Here is a 20,590-nt window from a genome sequence, read left to right on the forward strand (position 1 = left end):
TTAAGGGAAAGCAAACCAAGCATAGTAAGAAAGGTGCCACAAGAAGCACCCAGCTTCTTGAAATTATACACACCGATATTTGTGGACCCTTTGATGTTCCATCTTTTGGTGGAGAGAAATATTTTATCACTTTTATCGATGATTTTTCACGTTATGGATACATCTATTTGCTGAAAGAAAAATCTCAAGCAGCAGATGCTCTCAAGGTGTTTGTTAATGAGGTTGAAAGACAATTAGATAAAAAGGTGAAAATCATTAAGTCAAATAGAGGTGGTGAATACTATGAAAAATATAATGAGTCAGGACAATGTCCAGGTCCATTTGCAAAGTTCCTCGAGGAACGTGGCATATGTGCACAGTATACTATGCCAGGAACACCTCAACAAAATGGTGTTGCAGAAAGGCGCAATCGAACACTTATGGATATGGTTAGGAGCATGATAAGTAATTCCTCATTACCCAAATCATTGTGGATGTATGCTCTTAAAACCGTTGTATATTTATTAAACAGTGTTCCTAGTAAGGCAGTTCAGAAGACCCCTTTTGAACTGTGGACAGGAAGGAAACCTAGTTTAAGGCACCTGCATGTTTGGGGTTGCGCAGCGGAAGCTAGGGTCGATCTACCACAGAAGCTATCCACCTTATTAGGAGGATGGTGGAACAGTACAGGGATAGGAAGAAGGATCTCCACATGGTGTTTATTGATCTGGAGAAAGCATACGATAGGGTTCCTAGGGAGGTCTTATGGAGCTGCTTAGAGGATAAAGGGGTCCCGGTTGACTATATTAGGGTGATTAAAGACATGTATGCTGGAGCTAAGACTCGGGTTAGGACAGTAGGAGGCGACTCTGAACACTTTCCAGTTGTTACGGGGTTGCACCAAGGGTCTGCGCTCAGCCCATTCCTATTTGCCCTGGTGATGGATGCACTGACTCATCATATTCAAGGGGAGGTGCCATGGTGCATGCTATTTGCTGATGACATTATTCTAATTGACGAGACACGAGGCGGCGTCAACGAGAGGCTAGAGATTTGGAGACATGCTCTTGAGTCTAAAGGTTTCAAGTTGAGCAGGACGAAGACGAAATACCTCGAGTGCAAATTTGGAGTTGAGCCGACGGAAGCGGGAGTTGAAGTGAGGCTTGACTCTCAAGTCATTCCCAAGAGGGGTAGTTTCAAGTACCTTGGATCAGTTATTCAGGGCATCAGGGAGATTGACGAGGATGTCACACACCGTATAGGGGTGGGGTGGATGAAGTGGAGGTTAGCGTCGGGAGTCTTGTGTGACAAGAAAGTTCCACCGTTACTAAAAAGTAAGTTTTATAGAGCAGTGGTTCGGCCTGCCATGTTATATGGAACTGAATGTTGACCGGTAAAGAACTCACACATCCAGAAGATGAAAGTAGCAGAGATGAGGATGTTGAGGTGGATGTGCGGGCATACAAGGATGGATAAGATTAGGAATGAAGATATTCGAGAGAAGGTGGGCGTGGCCCCCATGGAGGACAAGATGCTGGAAGTAAGACTAAGATGGTTCAGGCACATTCAGAGGAGGAGCACGGATGCACCGGTGAGGAGGTGTGAGCGACTGGCTGTAGCGGGCACGCGAAGAGGTAGAGGACGACCTAAGAAGTATTAGGGAGAGGTGATCAGACAGGACATGGCGCGACTTAGGATTACTGAGGACATGGCCCTTGACAGGGAATTATGGAGGTCGAGCATTAAGGTTGTAGGTTAGGGAAAACTTTTGAATATTTCTACAGCACAATAGAGTGAGACTAGCCAGTTAGGAGTTAGACTAAGAATGTCATTGGTCGTCTATTGATGCAGGGCTTTACCTGCTAGTTGTACTATACCAACCATCTATTTCGTATTTCGTATTCTGTATTTCATATCTCTTATATTGTTGGTATTTTATTATGCATTTTTATGGTACTAATATATCGGCTCCTGTTGCTTTTTTTTTTAGCCGAGGGTCTCCTGGAAACAGCCTCTCTACCCTTCGGGGTAGGGGTAAGGTCTGCGTACATATTACCCTCCCCAGACCCCACTTGTGGGATTATACTGGGTCGTTGTTGTTGTTGTTGTTGTTGTTGTTGTTGAACAGTAAGTGGTTACTTTATTGGTTACCTAGAAAAATCTAAAGGGTATGTGTTTTACTGTCCAAACCATAGTTCGAGAATTGTTGAAACTGGTAATGCAAGATTCATTGAGAATGGTGAAGTTAGTGGGAGTGTTGAAAAGCAAAGTGTGGACATTAAAGAGGTGAGGGTCAATATTCTATTACCCAAAAATGTGCCTACTTCCACACAAATACCAAATATTGTTCCAATTGTTGAAGAACACTTTGACAACACCGAGCAACATTTAGATGAAACACCTCATGAAGAAACTAACTCACAAATATCTGACACAAATGAACCACAAGAAATGTCATTAAGAAAATTTCAAAGAGTTAGAAAATCGGCTATTTCAAATGATTACGTGGTTTATTTGCAGGAGTCAGATTTTGACATTGGTCTTAATAAGGATCTGGTTTCATTTTCACAAGCCATAGAAAGTAATGAGTCTGAAAAATGGATTGATGCCATGAAGGAAGAGTTAAAATCCATGGAATACAATAAAGTCTGGGATCTTGTTGAATTGCTAGAAAGTTCTAAGAGAATCGGGTGTATATGGGTCTTTAAGACCAAACGCGATTCAAATGGCAATATTGAGAGATACAAAGCCAGGCTTGTTGCCGAGGGTTATACTCAGAAAGGAGACATTGATTATAAAGAGACCTTTTTGCCGGTCTCAAAGAAAGACTCATTAAGAGTTATTATGGCTTTGGTGGCTCATTATGATTTAGAGTTACACCAAATGGATGTGAAAACTGTCTTTCTTAATGGAGACCTCGATGAAGAAGTTTATATGGACCAACCAGAGGGTTTCGAAACTAAAGGAAAAGGTCAAATAGTGTGTAAACTGAAGAAGTCAATATATGGACTTAAACAAGCCTCACGACAATGGTATATAAAGTTTAATGATACCATAACATCTTTTGGATTTGTGGAAAATACCGTTGATCGATGTATATACCAAAAGATCAGTGGGAGCAAGTTTATATTTTTAGTCCTATATGTTGATGATATTCTACTTGCTGCTAATGATTTAGGCATATTGCGTGAGACTAAAGATTTTCTCTCTAAGAATTTTAAAATGAAAGATATGGGTGAGGCATCCTTTGTGATAGAAATAGAAATATTCCGTGATAGATCACAAGGATTATTGGGATTGTCTCAGAAAGGCTATATCGAAAGAATTCTAGAGAGATTCAGCATGAATAATTTTCAGCAGGAATTGTTCCAATTCAAAAAGGGGACAAATTTAGTCTCATGCAATGCCCTAAGAATGATGTAGAATGAAAAAAAATGGAATCAATTCCTTACTCTTCAATTGTTGGTAGTCTAATGTATGCTCAGACTTGCACAAAACCGGATATTAGTTTTGCGGTCGGAATGCTAGGAAGATATCAGAGTAACCCAAGAATTGATCATTGGAAAGCTGCAAAGAAAGTTTTGAGGTACCTGAAAGGAATGAAGGATTACATGCTCATGTATAGGAGATCCAAGTATTTGGAAGTTGTTGGATACTCGGATTCAGATTTCGCTGGATGTATTGACACTAGAAAATCAACATTTGGTTATTTGTTCCAATTAGCTGAAGGAGCAATATCGTGGAAGAGTGACAAACAGTCTGTCATTGCTACATCCACGATGGAAGCAGAATTTGTAGCATGTTTTGAAGCCACAATTCATGCATTATGGCTGCGAAACTTTATTTCAGGACTTGGAGTTGTCGACACCATTACCAAGCCGCTGAAAATTTACTGTGATAATTCTGCAGCAGTATTCTTCTCCAAGAACGATAAGTACTCCAAAGGTGCCAAACATATGGAATTAAAGTACTTTACCGTCAAGGAGGAAGTTCAGAAACAAAGAGTGTCACTTGAGCATATTAGAACTGATCTAATGATTGTAGATCCATTAACGAAAGGTTTACAGCCAAAGATATTTAAAGAACATGTACATAGAATGGGTCTTGGCTGTATTTATGACTGATGTATTTATGATGTTTTGACACTCTGAGCTCATTTATATGTTTCTGATATACATTAATGATTTCTTGCTTCTCATAATGGTGTACACATTATTGTTTTGAGATATTACAGGATAAGTCTCAATGAGATATTATTGTGGACCATAATATTTTATAGCTTATGGACCTGATACGATGAGTTGCTAATGTTGTAGTATATGGAAGGGAGTATGTAGATAAATTATATATAACCGCCATAACTCACATTTAGTAGTTTATCGTATTATGATATTTATGATGGACATTATAGAAGAGATTTGTTTATGCGCAACTAATGTTCCTATATTAAATATTAATATTATATGATTATTGGGCCAAGTGGGAGAATGTAAGTTATTTTCCTATGTATGTGTGGCCCAATAGGTATAACACCCATAATTAATATTTAATTAATTATCAAATCTCATCCGTCCGATTGGTTACTTGATGGACGTACCAGATTAAGTGAGACCTCTATAAATTGGTCCTCTCCCCACTCATTAGGGTTACCGTATTTTCTTTATTCTCTCTTCCATCTCTAAAGGCGGCGGTAACATAAAGTTAGAGCAAGGGGCGAGAAACCAGTTTTTGAATTAACGCTTCCGCTTCAAGATAATGGATTCCGCTTCAGGTATGGTTTCTATGACGATTACATGTAAGATTATCATGTTCAAGATCCTGGTAGAATTATAATTTATGCTTACAAAAATATCATTCGCCTTTTTACCCTTTAAAATAAATTGCACATTGGACAAGATTGTAATTAAGTTACTTTCTTAATATTTAGAAATTTAAAATCTCCTAAATTGTTTTGCTTATTAAATCGTTTCTTATTTGAACTATGTACGAAAGTCTTATAATTTAAGATTAAAAAATATTATGCAAATAAGGAATCAACATGTAAAAAAAATTCCAACAAAGTAAACTAATATAATTACATAACATCTTTAAATTGTTTTGAACTTTCAAAAACTTTTTAATTCCCAACAACAAATGATACAACTTTGAAGTCAAGTGTGAATAAATATACCATTTCAACTTTTCATTTGTAGACTTTGTCGAGCATTTAATGATAGTATAGATAAATATATAGATAATACACTTTCATACAATTAATATTTGAACTCCTTCCATTCTCAAATAATATTTTCTCTTCATCATCCTTTTCTAATTATTAAGAAATTACACACAGTGAACAAACAACTAAGTATTTTCTCTCTTTGTTTTTTTTGTATTTTTATATATTATTAAGTTAGTTTATTGTAAAATATTAAGTCAATGTTAGTCATCTTTATACTATACACTATGGCAGTATCGCTTATCAATTTTTTTTTTCTTGATTTAGGCCAATCTTCATTCCAAAATCTCTAACGAGATAAAATTCAACTTTTAAATAGGTATAATTAACTGATAAATCTTTAAAGAATCTTGATAAAAGTATTTATGTCTAACTGTTTGTTTTTAGTATTTGGTCACAAAAATAACCATAAATTTTATAAGATATTCCTGCAAAATAAAGTCTTTTGAAACAATAAATAATATGAGGATTTATGTGGAGAACAATTAATTCCTATATTGAGTAGGTTAAAATGGATTAACATTTATCATTTTCAAGAATATTGGTAGATAAAATAGAGTGACCACAAAGCAAAACATTGATAGTTAATTGCTCAACAAGGTCATAAAGAAGTACTTTATATAAGTTCTATATATATCACAATATCAAATCCAACAGAAATTCCGCGTTAAGTGTAACTGATATGCAGTTAGAAATTGGCCATCACATTAGTCCTTAAAATAAAATAACTTGTACTTTAAAGATCCTCTAAATGACGTTTTTGCCCCTCAATTATGCTCTTCCATTCTCTATTCAACATGTTTTGCATTTAGTCCCTCTCATGCATTCTTAAACGTTCTATTTTTTCTTCCTTTTTAATTTGCTTATATGCAGCAACAGATATATAACGTATATCTTGACCCCCGGAAAAAAAGAAAAGAAATATAATACATTATAATGTAATCTATAGAGAGATTTTGTGAGGAAAAGGTAAATCAGACTTTGCAAATCTCTCAGTGATTATGCAAGATGACAAGAGAGATAGAGAGGGATTGGGGAATCAAGAACTTGAATTGGTCTAGTCTATCTAAATATAGAAAAAAGAAAAGGCACTCAGTAAGCATGTGAATGAATAAACTGATGAGCAGATTCATGAATCGTACAACAGACAAACACCAAGTCGTATAAAGCATTTATTCCATGCCTATATATCTTCTTATTTCTTTAATTTGCTTATCAATATTTGGTTCTTATTCTATAATAATAAAACTTTTTGAAGGCAATTAATAGTAACTCTTTATTGCTCCTCCTACAGCCTGCTTCATCTCTGAGTTCCTCAATTAATGATCTAGACGTGTCGAAGGGTTTCTAAACACTAGGTTTTGAATAACTCTCAATGGCGGACCTAGATTGGCTCGGCCGAATTTAAAAGTTTTGGTTCAAACTAAATTTATTAAATAAACACAAATCATTAATCTAAAATTTAGTAATTTAAAAGGACTAAAATTTTGATTTTTATAGTCATCAACTTCAATCTTGGTTCCGCCTGTTGAAGTTTGGCAAAATGCCAAAGTCCCACATCGGTTGGGAGAAGAGTTGGGGGGATTTTCCCCCCTATAAAAGAAGACATAATGTTTAGGATTTAAACACACCTCTCATTTGCCTTCTCATCTGTTTAAGGCATTTGTATCTTCTCTCTTTAGTATTATTTCACTTGTATTTTTGGAGTGGAATAAAATATTGGCTGTGTCCGAGGAGTAGGCAAAATTAGCCGAACCTCGTAAATTCTGGTGTTCCCTTTATTGTTGCTTTATTGTCTTATTTATTATTTGGTGGCTGTCATAATTTTCGGTATAGTAGTTGTGACTTATTCACACTATATACATTTGGCTTCCGCAACAATTGGTATCAGAGCCAAGATACTGGCTAAGTCTGTTCTGTGGTTGCAGCATATTCTGATCTTCTACATCAGAAAAGATTTATCTTGGTAACTGAGTCAAGGTTCTATCTGAGTATGCTCTGTGGTTGCAGCTTAGTCTGATCTTCCACACCAGAAAGGAAATAATCTTGATTTGTGTCGTCAGCTATTAAATAATATTTGTGTCAAAAATGGGAGACAATAAACAAGAAGAATCTACATCAAATGTCAACAATACGTCATCATTGGCATCTTTGCTTATGACAAGAATCGTGTCAAATGCGAAATTTGCGGTAGAAATATTTGACGGGTCCGGACATTTTGGGATGTGGCAAGGCGAGGTTCTAGATGTCCTTTTTCAACAAGGGCTAGATATGGCCATTGAAGAAAAGAAACCAGATGTTATAGGAGAAGAAGATTGGAAGATTCTCAATCGTGTTGCTTGCGGTACCATTCGATCCTACCTTGCTAGAGAGCAAAAATATCCATACACAAAGGAAACTTCTGCAAGTAAATTATGGAAAGTACTGGAGGATAAATTTTTGAAGAAAAACAGTCAAAATAAATTGTACATGAAGAAGAGACTGTTTCAGTTCACCTATGTTCCTGGTACCACGATGAATGAACATATCACCAGTTTCAATAAGTTGGTCACAGATTTGCAATATATGGATACAACTTATGATGATGGTGACTTGGCCTTGATGTTGTTGGCGTCACTTCCTGATGAGTATGAGCACCTTGAAACTACTCTACTCCATGGAAATGACGAAGTTTCTCTCAGAGAAGTTTGTTTGGCTTTGTACAGCTATGAACAAAGAAAGCGAGAAAAACAGAAAGGTGGAGAAGGAGAAGCACTATTTGTGAGGGGTCGTCCTCAAAATCAAACGAGGATAAAGAAGGGAAGATCCAAGTCAAGATCCAAACCTAGCAAAGATGAATGTGCCTTTTGTCGAGAAAAGGGGCACTGGAAGAAAGACTGTCCGAAGTTGAAGAATAAGGCCAAACATAACAATGGAAAGGCCATTATGGATTCAAATGTAGCTGATTATGATGATTCAGACTTCTCATTAGTTACAACAGAGTCATCAACATCATTAGACATATGGTTGATGGACTCGGCTTGTAGCTATCATATGTGTCCCAACAGGGACTGGTTTGTGGAATTTCAAGAAGGAGAATATGGAGTCATCCACACAGCGGATAACAGCCCTCTTACCTCATATGGCATTGGTTCAATACGATTAAGGAACCATGATGGAATGATCAGAACATTAACAGATGTTCGATTTGTACCGGATTTGAAGAAGAATCTCATCTCTGTAGGAGCCCTAGAATCAAAAGGGTTCAAAATCATTGCAGAAAATGGAGCGATGAGAGTATGCTCCGGTGCACTAGTGGTAATGAAGGCTAATCAGAAGAATAATAATATGTACCGCTATCGTGGCAATACAGTTATTGGGACAACGATAGTGACATCCAGTGACGACAAAGAGGCAGAAACAACCAAGCTATGGCACATGCGCTTGGGACATGCTGGAGGAAAATCCTTGAAAACTCTATCAGATCAAGGATTGTTAAAAGGAGTAAAGGCTTGCGACTTGGAGTTTTGTGAGCATTGTGTCAAAGGAAAATAGACAAGGGTTAAATTTGGTACAGCGATCCATAATACTAAAGGCATTTTGGATTATGTACACTCTGATGTTTGGGGTCCTTCCAAAACACCTTCATTGGGTGGGAAACACTATTTTGTAACCTTTGTTGATGATTTTTCCCGAAGAGTGTGGGTGTAACAATGAAAAGCAAAGATGAAGTGCTGGGAATTTTTCTCAAATGGAATACGATGGTGGAGAATCAAACAGGCAGGAGGATCAAGTGTATTCGCATAGACAATGGAGGTGAATACAAAAATGATCATTTCAATAAGGTCTGTGAAAATGATGGCATCGTCCGACACTTCACTGTTAGACATACACCACAACAGAATGGAGTGGCAGAACGTATGAACCGGACCTTGCTGGAGAAGGTACGGTGTATGTTGTCCAATGCTGGCTTGGGCAAAGAATTTTAGGCTGAGGCAATTACATATGCATGCCACCTCATTAATCGTCTACCATCTGCTGCTGTTGATGGCAAGACACCATTTGAAAAATGGTATGGAAAGCCTGCTGTAGATTATGACTCTTTGCACGTGTTTGGCTCAACTGCATATTATCATGTGACAGAGTCAAAATTGGATCCAAGGGCAAAGAAGGCTATTTTTATGGGAATTACTTCTGGAGTCAAAGGATATCGTTTATGGTGTCCTATGACAAAGAAAGTAATATTCAGCAGGGATGTTACCTTTGATGAATCTGCAATGGTAAATAAGGTAACAAGAGATACCAAACAAAATGAAGGTGTTTCTAAGCAGGTGGAGTTTGAGGGAAAATTTATTTTTCCTACACAAGAAGCAGAGGAGGACACAAATGAAGATTACCCTCTGGAAGGAGATCCAGTAGAGGAGATTCCAACTCAGGAACCTCAACAATAACTTGAATCAATAGCAACCAGCAGGCCAAAAAGAACAATAACGAAACCTGATCGTCTCATAGAAACAGTTGCTTGTGCAACCTCAATTGTAGCTGATGATGTTCCTACCACTTATAAAGATGCAGTCCAAAGTTCAGAAGAAGATAAGTGGAGGATTGCCATGAATGATGAAATACAGTCCCTTCATCAGAATCATACATGGAGATTGGCCAATCTCCCGAAGGGAAAGAAAGCAATTGGGTGCAAATGAGTATTTGCAAAGAAGGAAGGATTTCCTAACCAAGTAGATGTTCGCTACAAAGCAAGATTAGTGGCAAAAGGATATGCTCAAAAGGAGGGAAGTGATTACAATGAAGTGTTTTCTCCAGTTGTAAAACATTCCTCCATTAGAATTATGTTGGCTTTGGTAGCACAATTGGATTTGGAACTAGTTCAGATGGATGTAAAAACTGCATTTTTACATGGAAACTTGGAGGAGGAAATCTACATGACTCAGCCAGAAGGATTCAAAGTTGCTGGAAAAGAAAATATGGTATGCAAACTTGAAAAATTGTTGTACGGATTGAAACAATCTTCTAGACAATGGTACAAGCGATTTGACGAGTTTATGTTGCGGCAAGGGTACAAGAGAAGCAAATACGATCATTGCATGTATTTGCGCAAGCTTAAAGATGGTTCCTTTGTATATCTTCTCCTATATGTTGATGATATGTTGATAGCTTCCAAGAATTCGTAAGAAATTGATAAGTTGAAGATTCAACTGAAGAAGGAGTTCGAGATGAAGGATTTGGGTGAGGCAAAGAAAATTCTTGGCATGGAGATAATAAGAGATAGACGTTCAAAGAAACTCTGTTTATCTCAGAAAGAATATTTGAAGAGAGTACTTCAACGTCTTGGCATAGATGACAAGACTAAGCCAGTTAGTACTTCACTTGCTTCCCATTTTAAGCTAAGTACTACTATGTCGCCAATGGATGAAGCTGAACGAGAGTATATGTCAAAGGTACCATACGCAAATGTTGTTGGTAGCTTGATGTATGCAATGGTTTGCACAAGGCCTGACATTTCATAAGTTGTTGAAGTTATTAGCAGATATATGCACAATCCAGGGAAGGAGCATTGGCAAGCTGTGAAGTGGATTCTACGGTATATTCATAATACTGTAGATGTCGGGTTAGTTTTTGAGCAGGAAGACAATCAGTCTGTAGTTGGATATTGTGACTCAGATTTTGCGGGTGATCTGAACAAACGAAGATCAATTACTGGTTATGTGTTTACTTTTGCAAAGGCACCAGTTAGTTGGAAGTCTACTTTGCAGTCAACAGTTGCTTTGTCTACAACAGAGGCAGAGTACATGGCTATTACAGAGGCTGTGAAGGAGGCAATTTGGCTTCAAGGATTGCTAAAGGAGCTTGGTGTTGAACAAAAAGGTATCACAATTTTTTGTGATAGTCAAAGTGCTATTCAATTAGCGAAGAACCAAGTTTATCATGCAAGGACGAAACACATTGATGTTCGGTATCATTTTGTACGAGAAATCATAGAAGAAGGTGGAGTCACGATGAAGAAAATTCATACTACAGAGAATCCTGCTGATATGCTGACAAAAGTGGTGACTACGATTAAGTTTCAACATTGTTTGGATTTGATCAACATTGTTGAACACTGAAGATTGAAGATGAAGACACAACCAAAATTTGTTATTGAGAGAGAATTGAAGATGTGAAATTTTGCCAAGGTGGAGATTTGTTGAAGTTTGGCAAAATGCCAAAGTCCCACATTGGTTGGGAGAAGAGTTGGGGGGATTTTTCCCCATATAAAAGAAGATCTAATGTTTATGATTTAAACACACTTCTCATTTGCCTTCTCATCTGTTTAAGACATTTGTATCTTCTCTCTTTAGTATTATTTCACTTGTATTTTTGGAGTGGAATAAAATATTGGTTGTGTCCGAGGAGTAGGCAAAATTAGCCGAACCTCGTAAATTCTGGTGTTCCCTTTATTGTTGCTTTATTATCTTATTTATTATTTGGTAGCTGTTATAATTTTTGATATAGTAGTTGTGACTTATTCACACTATATACATTTGGCTTCCGCAATACCGCCTCTGTCAAAAGTATTCAATATATTTCCTGCAACAAGTTTGAATTAGAGTTCCAAAGCCTGACAGTTCAAACAAGTATAAAACCATAGTAGTAACTTGCTTTTGTCAATATCAACATGTTACCGCTGTACGTTTTAATTGTCCTTTAACCTTTCTAACAAGTCTTTGACCTATTCAACATGGTCATCTCTAAGTAGTAGTTGTATCGTGTACATAATGGCGGAACCAGAATTACAAACACGGGAATTCAAAAGAATACGAGAATCTCTCACTTATTTGAACCTATTATATATCTAAAGCAATTTTAGAACGTCTTTTGCTATTGTACTCATGAAATCTTTCCTCATGCCAAGGAATTCTTACCATTGGTATATATATAAATATAAAAAGAAATTTGCCTTATTTGCGTAATATAGTTTTCTTACAAAGGAGATTTAATTGAATCCCTTGGACAAAAGGAGTATAAAATATTATAATCTATCTACGGGTATCCTGCGTAGAAGTGAAATCAGAAGCGGATGCAAGATTTCAAGAGGATGGTGCACTATTATGAAGAGGTGGATCTAGAATTTATATTTGACGAGTTTAACTTTGCTCTTTTACCATGATCCACTACACTTTTAAAATTATAGGTTCAAAATTATATTCTTTTTGAAATTTTAGTAATATTAACATATGTATATATGTTAGAGCGAGATTTGAACCGCCAATTTTACTTGTAGAAGTGCACCCAATAATAATTGCACCATAAGTCCTTAAGCATGGGTTCATACATATATATTAAAGTAATTTTGAAGAAATAGGGAGATGAGTATGAATTCACGTAAACCCATATCCGGATAAGCCTCCGAGTGGAATGAGTAAAATGAGAATTAAAGATGATAACCTATAAGTTAAACTATATTAATAATATACATATTCTTTTATGTTGTCAGTTTATGTACGTTAAAGTCCATTAAACAATCATAACAACATCGAATTAATCGCATGGGTGCGTTTTTCTAATTATGCCATATTTAAGGAATGAATATTCTATACTATCACTTTCGGACTTTTGGAGATTCCTTAGCTAGAACCATGTTGATACCTGCATGGAAATTTCCCAAGATTGTCAAGTCACCGCTAATGAATAAATTTTTAATTAAACCAACTATAATGCTTCTTCATCTTTGAGATGGTCATATATATGTTACATAAAGTATTGTCACATTTAGCAATAATAAAGTCTTGAAATCGTCTGACTAACCATATATATACTCCCTATCGTCCCAAATTATATGATGGTTTTTTATAGGACACTAAATTTATGTGATAAAATATTTTGCTTTACGAAATTAAAACTTCTTAACTTGATATGTAGTTGGACGTAGATTCTTTTAATTTTTTAAAAATAAAATTTATATATTAAAAAACTATGCAAGAAAATATTATAAGTTATAATAATTAATAAATTATAATACTTAAAAATTAGAATTAAATAATAATTTGTTTGACTGTGAAAATTTCGAGTGTAACATAAATTAGGACGGAATAAGACTTGATGTACGTGTAGTGTCAGTGGGAACACAAAAGAAGAAGCGAGTACTTTGTCAAAGGCCAAGAATTGAACAGTACACTCAGTACAGATTTCCCTGCATTTACGCAGAAGACATCAGATGATTAGCATCTCGAATACCAATAGAATTACATTTCTAGAAGTCTTTTGGTCCTCCTGTTTGACCAAATGAGAGCAATACTATTACTCCCTCTGTCTCGGACAAATCTGTCTTATGGTCTGTTTGGCCAAACTCTTTTTTTTTTTTTGGCTAGAAGAGCTTTTTTCAAAAATTAAGCTATTTGGCCAAATTTCTTCAATTCTAAAAGTATTTTTTTTAATTAAAGTGCTTTTTTAAAAAAGTTGATGAATTGTTTGGCCAAACACTTGGAAGGAAAAAACACAATTTGAGAAGAAGCAAGAAAAAGTAGCTTTCTCCAAAAGTATTTTTTTAAAAGAATAATTTTGAACAAAAATACATTTATAAGCATTTTTTAAAAGTTTGGCCAAACGTTAATTGCTGCTTAGAAGTGCTTTGCAAATTAATTACTCAAACACAAATTGTTTCTCACTAAAAGTATTTTTGAGAGGAAAAAAAAAACACTTATCAAAATAAACTAATTTTTGTAGCTTGGCCAAACATGCTATTAGAGGGGGAGGGGGAATGCGATTTTGAGTAGAAGTAGAAGCAATTTTGGAGAAGTACAAAAAAGTAGTTTATTTCCAAAAGTACTTTTGAGAAAAATACACTTAGAAACAGTTTTTAAAAGTTTGGTCAAACACGAGGGTGTTTGGCTAAGCTTATAAGCTGGTCAAACTGGCTTATAAGCACATTTTGGCTTATTTACGTGTTTGGTAAATACCTAAAGTGCGTATAAGCCAAGTGCTTATAAACAAAAATAAGTCATAAGTTGGTCACCCTCAACTTATGGCTTTTAGCTTATAAGTGTCGCACCTCCTTTTCACCGCGCCCGCGGGGCGCGTGGGGAGTTTTCTCCAATTGAAGGACAGTCGAAACGAGATTTATTTAATCATTTAAGAGTCGCCACCTGGGAATTTTAAGGCGTCCCAAGTCACCAATTTTAATCCCTGAATCGAGGAGAATATGACTCTGTTTATTATTCTGCGAACCAGAAATCCTGAGTAATCCGGAAGAAGGTGTTAGGCATTTCCGAATTCCGTGGTTCTAGCACGGTCGCTTAACTGTTTTTATTATTGGCTTAATCATCTTGATTTTTATTAAATATATTGATGTTACATGATTTTACTACCGCTTATTCTTATTGTGATTGAAAACCCTTCTTTGATTCGAATTACGCGTACGTATATTCGTGTTATAAATTAAAAATGCGGAATTGTGTCACGCGTACGTGTACACAATAACTTTTGATAATATATTTATTAAGCAATCATTTTTTTTTTCGAGATTGTGCTGAATCAAAAATATTTGTTTTTCTTAAATATTGAACCGCACATCGCGGATTTTTATGAAATTAATTTAACGCCTTTGAAAAAATCCTTTTATTAAATATTCGCTCGAAATTGCGCGTACGCATAATCCGAATTTTGCTTTTTTTTTAAAAAAAAATATAATCAGGGTACGCGAACGTATCCCTAATTGCGCGAAATATTTGCAATGATATTAGGGATTTTTCCATAAATTGTTTATTATATTATGAGAAATCTTCATTTAAGATATCCTTTAATTCTTGGAAAAGAATCCACAATTTATTAAATGTTGCCCATTGATTATAATTTCCGAATATAAATTATATTCATTCCAACTATTCAAATTCAAGGGACAGAATAAAAATATGATTAATACTATCTTTAAAACAAATATGACATATATATATATATATATGCCAAAGAATAAATTGCATATGAAACTGAAAATGAATGATTCATAAAGGAAAGAAATATTTTCCAAGAATTTTTATTATTTACTTAATGCAATTTCTATTTTTTGCTTACCATTGATTTAAAGTGTTGCAATCTGTACATGTACATCTCAACTTATTCTCATATATTCGTTTTTAATCGAATAGGCGAAATTATTATAATTGATTCTGCTTATGGTTAAACGTAAATGTATATATAATCAACCCTTGTTACTAACTTTCACATTATAACCTCCTAGGCCATTTGTTATTTTAAGAAAGAGAACAAATCTACCTAATTGACTTAATAAAGTAATATTGCCTACAACATTATTCACCCTGTTTCGACGTTTGCAAACATAATGGAGGATAATAATGCAACTTCCAACTATTGGTGTTAACCATAATCATTATTATGCCATATATGAATTAAGTACAATCAATCATCGTCTAGCCTTAATCCACAACCAAACAATCGAAATACACTAACCACTCATTTCTTTATATTCCCGGACTACTTTATACCTGTCTAACAATGTCGTAAGACTTAATTAATAACCAACCTCATGCCATATTCCCTATCTTAACAATTCAACCATAACTATACCTTAATGAAATTCTGGAATAGATAAAATTATTACAATACTTGTATGAATTTCAAAGGAAAATGATCAACTGATAATTAACATGTCCAGCATACCTCTATATGAAATAACATGAAACAAAACTGAAATTTATAATAACAAACTTAGATAAATGGAAAAATAGAACTGCAACTCAAACTTCATTGATTTATCATGCCGAATCTCTTTCCAACATAGAATTTAAGAAGATATGTACCTGGAAATGGAGGTATAAGGAGTAAATTTCAGCAGTAGCAGCAGTAACAAATTTAACAGAATAGCAGTATTTCCACAGATTTGAGCGATAATACGACCCGAGGAAACCAGATGCACAATACAGTATTTTAAAAGACACTTCAGATTTTAACTGAACAGTGGAATCACATAAAGTTGAACAGATTCAACAAAAGAACAACATTTCAGATTTCAGTTTCTTTTCAGTTTCAAATTCCCATTTTTTCTGATTTTCTGTTTCTGTTGCTGTATCTGTGTGTGAGTGTGTATGTGAGTGTTCTATTTTCTGTTTCCTTTACTATTTTTCTTTCTTCTCAGATTTCTGTTTTTCTCTCAAAATCTGCCTTTTCAGATTTTTTCTCCTCTAAAAATCTCTTAAAGTCTGCCCCTTTTAAGCTGTCCAGCTCCCTATATTTATACAAGGCTGGTCTTTATCTTTTTAAGTGCTTCTTGGACCCCCTTCTTCTTTTAAAATCAAAAAGTTCCATTAAAACTGCTTTTGAATAAATTAAATGATCCTATCCTGATTTTAAGCAGCCCCATTACCCTTTGTTCCCCATTAGTATCATTAACTAATAGCCATTAACATACCACTTTCAGCCCTCTATTATTATCAAATTACCCTACTGCTTTTATCCCAGAAATACTACTGTGATCACTATTATTACTGCCTTAAATGCAAAATCGTAACAGAATTTACAAAACAGATTTAAAAATCTGTTCAAACTTAATTATCAACCTGATTTAACACAGCTATAACCAATTCTCTTAGGTTCTGGACTGAATCCTAAGAATGTAAACATTCTATCACAATTACATCTAATCATCATTTGTAAACTCGAACTCAAACTTGACAATATTACACTGAGTTCAGCATAATAATGCAAACTGAACTTATAATTGAACTAAGATCAAACATACACAGGAGCATTGTCAATATACTGACAATGCCCTGTTCAGAAAACAACATATACATCATACATTTGAATTCGCTGATTCACAAACAAACATGATTTAATTGACGAGTATTAATCAGTTGACTATTTACAACATTTGTCAATAATTAGTCTGAAACAATAGAAGCAGACTGTTTTAGTCAGTATTTTCAAAAATGAAAATTCGTAATATAACTAATCGACGAACTTAATCGAGACGATTTTACTTGATGACAGGTGGATTGATATCGTCCGTCCGATCAAGCAAGATGAAGGGCCAAGATTAATTCATTAAACCAAACGACGTCGTTTGGTTTAAAGTTGGGGTCGGACTGAATCGGGTTAATGGATCGGGTAAGGGTCTTGGGTTAGGGTGATGAAATCTTGGCCGTTGGTTGGATTTAATCCAACGGTCCTTGATGAGAGGTGACCAAACGACGTCGTTTGGTTCTGGCTTTGAATTGGACCGGACAGGCTGTTTGGATTGGGCTGACAGGGGGGTAAATTGATTTGGGCCTGGATTTTAATCCAGGTCCAATCTTTACAACTTGTATATTTTTTATTTATTGATTTTATTAATTAATAAAATCCTAATTAAAAATAAAAACAAAATTATCATTACAATAATATTAACTATAATATAATTTTAACTTCACAAAAATATATTAATTACTCTATAACAATTATTTAACACATAGACAAAACATCAATCACACAGTGAAACATTTGAAATAGAACCAATACATATTTTTGTGATTTTATTTAAATTATCTTTTAAATGCATAATTAAATCCTATATGCATGCAATATGTATTTTATTTTATTTTCATTTTATTAAGACATAGTAAATATTTACGGATATAACACAATTATTTAGCATCACGCAAATTCAGAAATTACACAGTAAAAGAAATTTATTTTATTTTTGATTTATTTTGGAGTAGTTTTTCGTAAGGCAAAAATCACGTGCTCACAATAAGCACTTATAGTTTGACCAAGGTTTTTACTAGTTTAACCTTGATAGTATTTTCTAATTCACAAAATATTTTTCCCAAAATAAATTTTGTAACTTTCTTTTCATTCCATATTCGTTGTTTCTTTACAAAGAAACTTTTTAATTTATTATCTTTTGTAAAAAATTTAAGGTTATTTTAGTTATTTTAATGAAAGAACAACTTATTAGCATTTTTCTATCAAACACATCATTTGTTTATTATCAGTTTCAGCACTTATATCCAAACACGTAAATGCTTATTTAAGAAATCAATTTAAGCACTTAAAAATGCTTTTCAGCACTTCAAGCTTATTAGCTATTTATAATCAGCTAATCCAAACGGGCTCTAATTACTGCTCAAAAATGCTTTTCAAATTAATTAATCAAACACAAATTGTTGGATTAATCGGCTCTCTAAATTTTAGAGCCCATTTGGACATAGGAAATAGTTTTCTTTTTTGGGAAAATTTTACTTTTTTTTCGAAACCAGCGTTTGTTCATAAAATTTTCAATTTTCACTTGAAGATGCATTTTGGAATTTTTTTGAAAATTTGAAAAACTTTAAAAGCTACTATTTTTCAAAATTTTGACTCAGATCACTCACAAAACTTCAAAAATAACCCAAAATTATATTTATGTTCAAACACAACTCTAATTTTTAAATACCATTTTCACTTTAATTTTTTTCCACTTTTTCTTGAAATTTTACAATTCTTATGTTCAAACTCCCACTTAGATACAAAATTGTTAGACAAATAAAAAAAGAGAAAGAAAGTATATTACTATAAAGAGACTAAGGACAACTTAGTAGAACTCGTAACGTGCACGGTTAGGAAAGATCAGTTCAGCTTCACTTCAGACAAAAGGAAGTACAAAAAATCAGTCAGTTCTCAGACAAGAAACGAAGGCTTCAGGTTCATGTCATCCATAATTGGGCCATTGGCTTCTTTCTTTTCCTGGCAAAATATAAAATTGAACAGTCAGTTAAAAATTGTACGGGGCGTTCTATTTGGACGCCCCTTTTTAATCTGTAACCGCTTTATCTTTTTGTTTGTATCCGTACCCATTTTTTTTGTTAAAAGCCATTTGAAAAGACTATTTTATCATTCTTTATTAAAAGACTACTTTCTCTCCAAGTATACGCTAGTCCTCTACTGTCTCTGTCTCTCACTCCCGTTATTCGCATTTGTTGATTTGTTCGTCTCTGAAATCAAACGTTTTTCGTTGTTGTTTTGATTTTTCAACTACTAGTCGTCGTTGTTCCCACATTACGATTTAATCACAGGTACATTGCAATAACTTTCTGGGTTTTATTTTACGATTTAATTTCTGGTTTTGGTTTTGATAGTCATGTATTTATGATAAAATATTTTCTTACAGTTTAATTTGATAAGTGCATTAGTTTTACTTTTACGATTGTGTTTTTAGGTTTTTTGAACGAGTGTTTATGTTGTTGATGAAAATTCTATATTTAGGTTTTTTGAACGAGTATTTAAAAATTTCGAGAGTTAAATATATGATACTATTTAGGAGCTGTAGTATTATTTGTTTTATAATAGTTCAATGATACCTTAGATAAACAGAATTTGTGTTTTGTTTTTTGTCAAAACTACAACATGTTTTTTTGCTGAATGTTTTGTGTTTGTAACTGGTGAAGTTCAGCTTTAGGAGCTGAAGTTTTTGTGTTTGTAACTGGTGAAGTCCAGCTTAAGGAGTTGAAGTTTTTCTGTTTGTTACTGGGAGTTTTTGTTTTATAACTGTCGAACTTCAGCTCTAGAGCTGAAGTTTTTGTTTTATAACTGTCGAACTTAAGCTCTAGGGCTGAAGTTTTTGTCTTTGTAACTGTCGAACTTCAGCCTTCTTAGGTATTGAAGTTTTAACTGATCTTTTTGATAATGTCCTGATGTTAATTTTTTGTAACTTTTACTTTTTTTGAACAGATGGCTCCTAAAGCACCTAAAGATCCTAATGCAGCTAAAGTAGGCAAAGCACCTAGACAACCTATAATACCCCCAGGTCCTTATGTCCCTGCTCCTCCACCTACAAGACCAGGGAAAAGATATTTTTGAGTTTGGAGATTGGTTTAACTGTAAGGGTTACTGGAAGGGGAACCATGATTTGAAGAAATTAATTGCAACTTTCTTGACTCCTACACAACGGGATAAGCTTAAAAAGGGTACATTTCGATACATTATGGCTATGGAGAATTTCCAATGCAGCATGAAGTTGGTTCATTGTCTATGTCTTTCTCAAATATTCACCAATGATCGAGACTCTATTAGTTTCAAGATTTTTGGTCATGATGTTTCCTTCACCCTTGAAGACTTTCACATTATGTGTGGTTTGCGGATCACAACACATAATATTGAAAAACCAATTAATCGAGAGAGCAATATTCTGAAGTGGTATTTTGGTAAGTCCAAGGGTGTGACTTTGAAGGATATTCGAAGTTTTATGACTCGCAATGAAATTACAAAGAATGTTGTGAATCATGTACACGTATGCGAGAGTGATGATGATGATGTTAAGCTTATGGAAATTCTTGTTGTAGAGTCTATTTTGTTTGGGAAAAATACTAAGTCATGTGTGATGGAGGAGTATGCATCTATTATTGAAGATGACAAGGTTTGTGCTGAATATCCTTGGGGTAATGTGGCTTA

The 20,590-nt window shown here is 34.5% G+C and overlaps 1 protein-coding gene across 1 annotated transcript; it reads left to right on the forward strand.

Annotated features, from left to right (window-relative positions):
- Positions 1–3,413: 3,413 nt before the first annotated feature.
- LOC142182078 (secreted RxLR effector protein 161-like) lies at positions 3,414–19,999 on the forward strand. Its single transcript, XM_075256001.1, has 2 exons — positions 3,414–4,067; positions 19,871–19,999. The coding sequence occupies exons 1-2, from the start codon at positions 3,414–3,416 to the stop codon at positions 19,997–19,999; spliced, it is 783 nt and encodes a 260-aa protein (XP_075112102.1).
- The last annotated feature ends 591 nt before the right edge of the window (positions 20,000–20,590 follow it).

This window comes from Nicotiana tabacum, chromosome 6 (assembly GCF_000715075.1).
Source record: "Nicotiana tabacum cultivar K326 chromosome 6, ASM71507v2, whole genome shotgun sequence".
NCBI lineage: Eukaryota > Viridiplantae > Streptophyta > Magnoliopsida > Solanales > Solanaceae > Nicotiana > Nicotiana tabacum.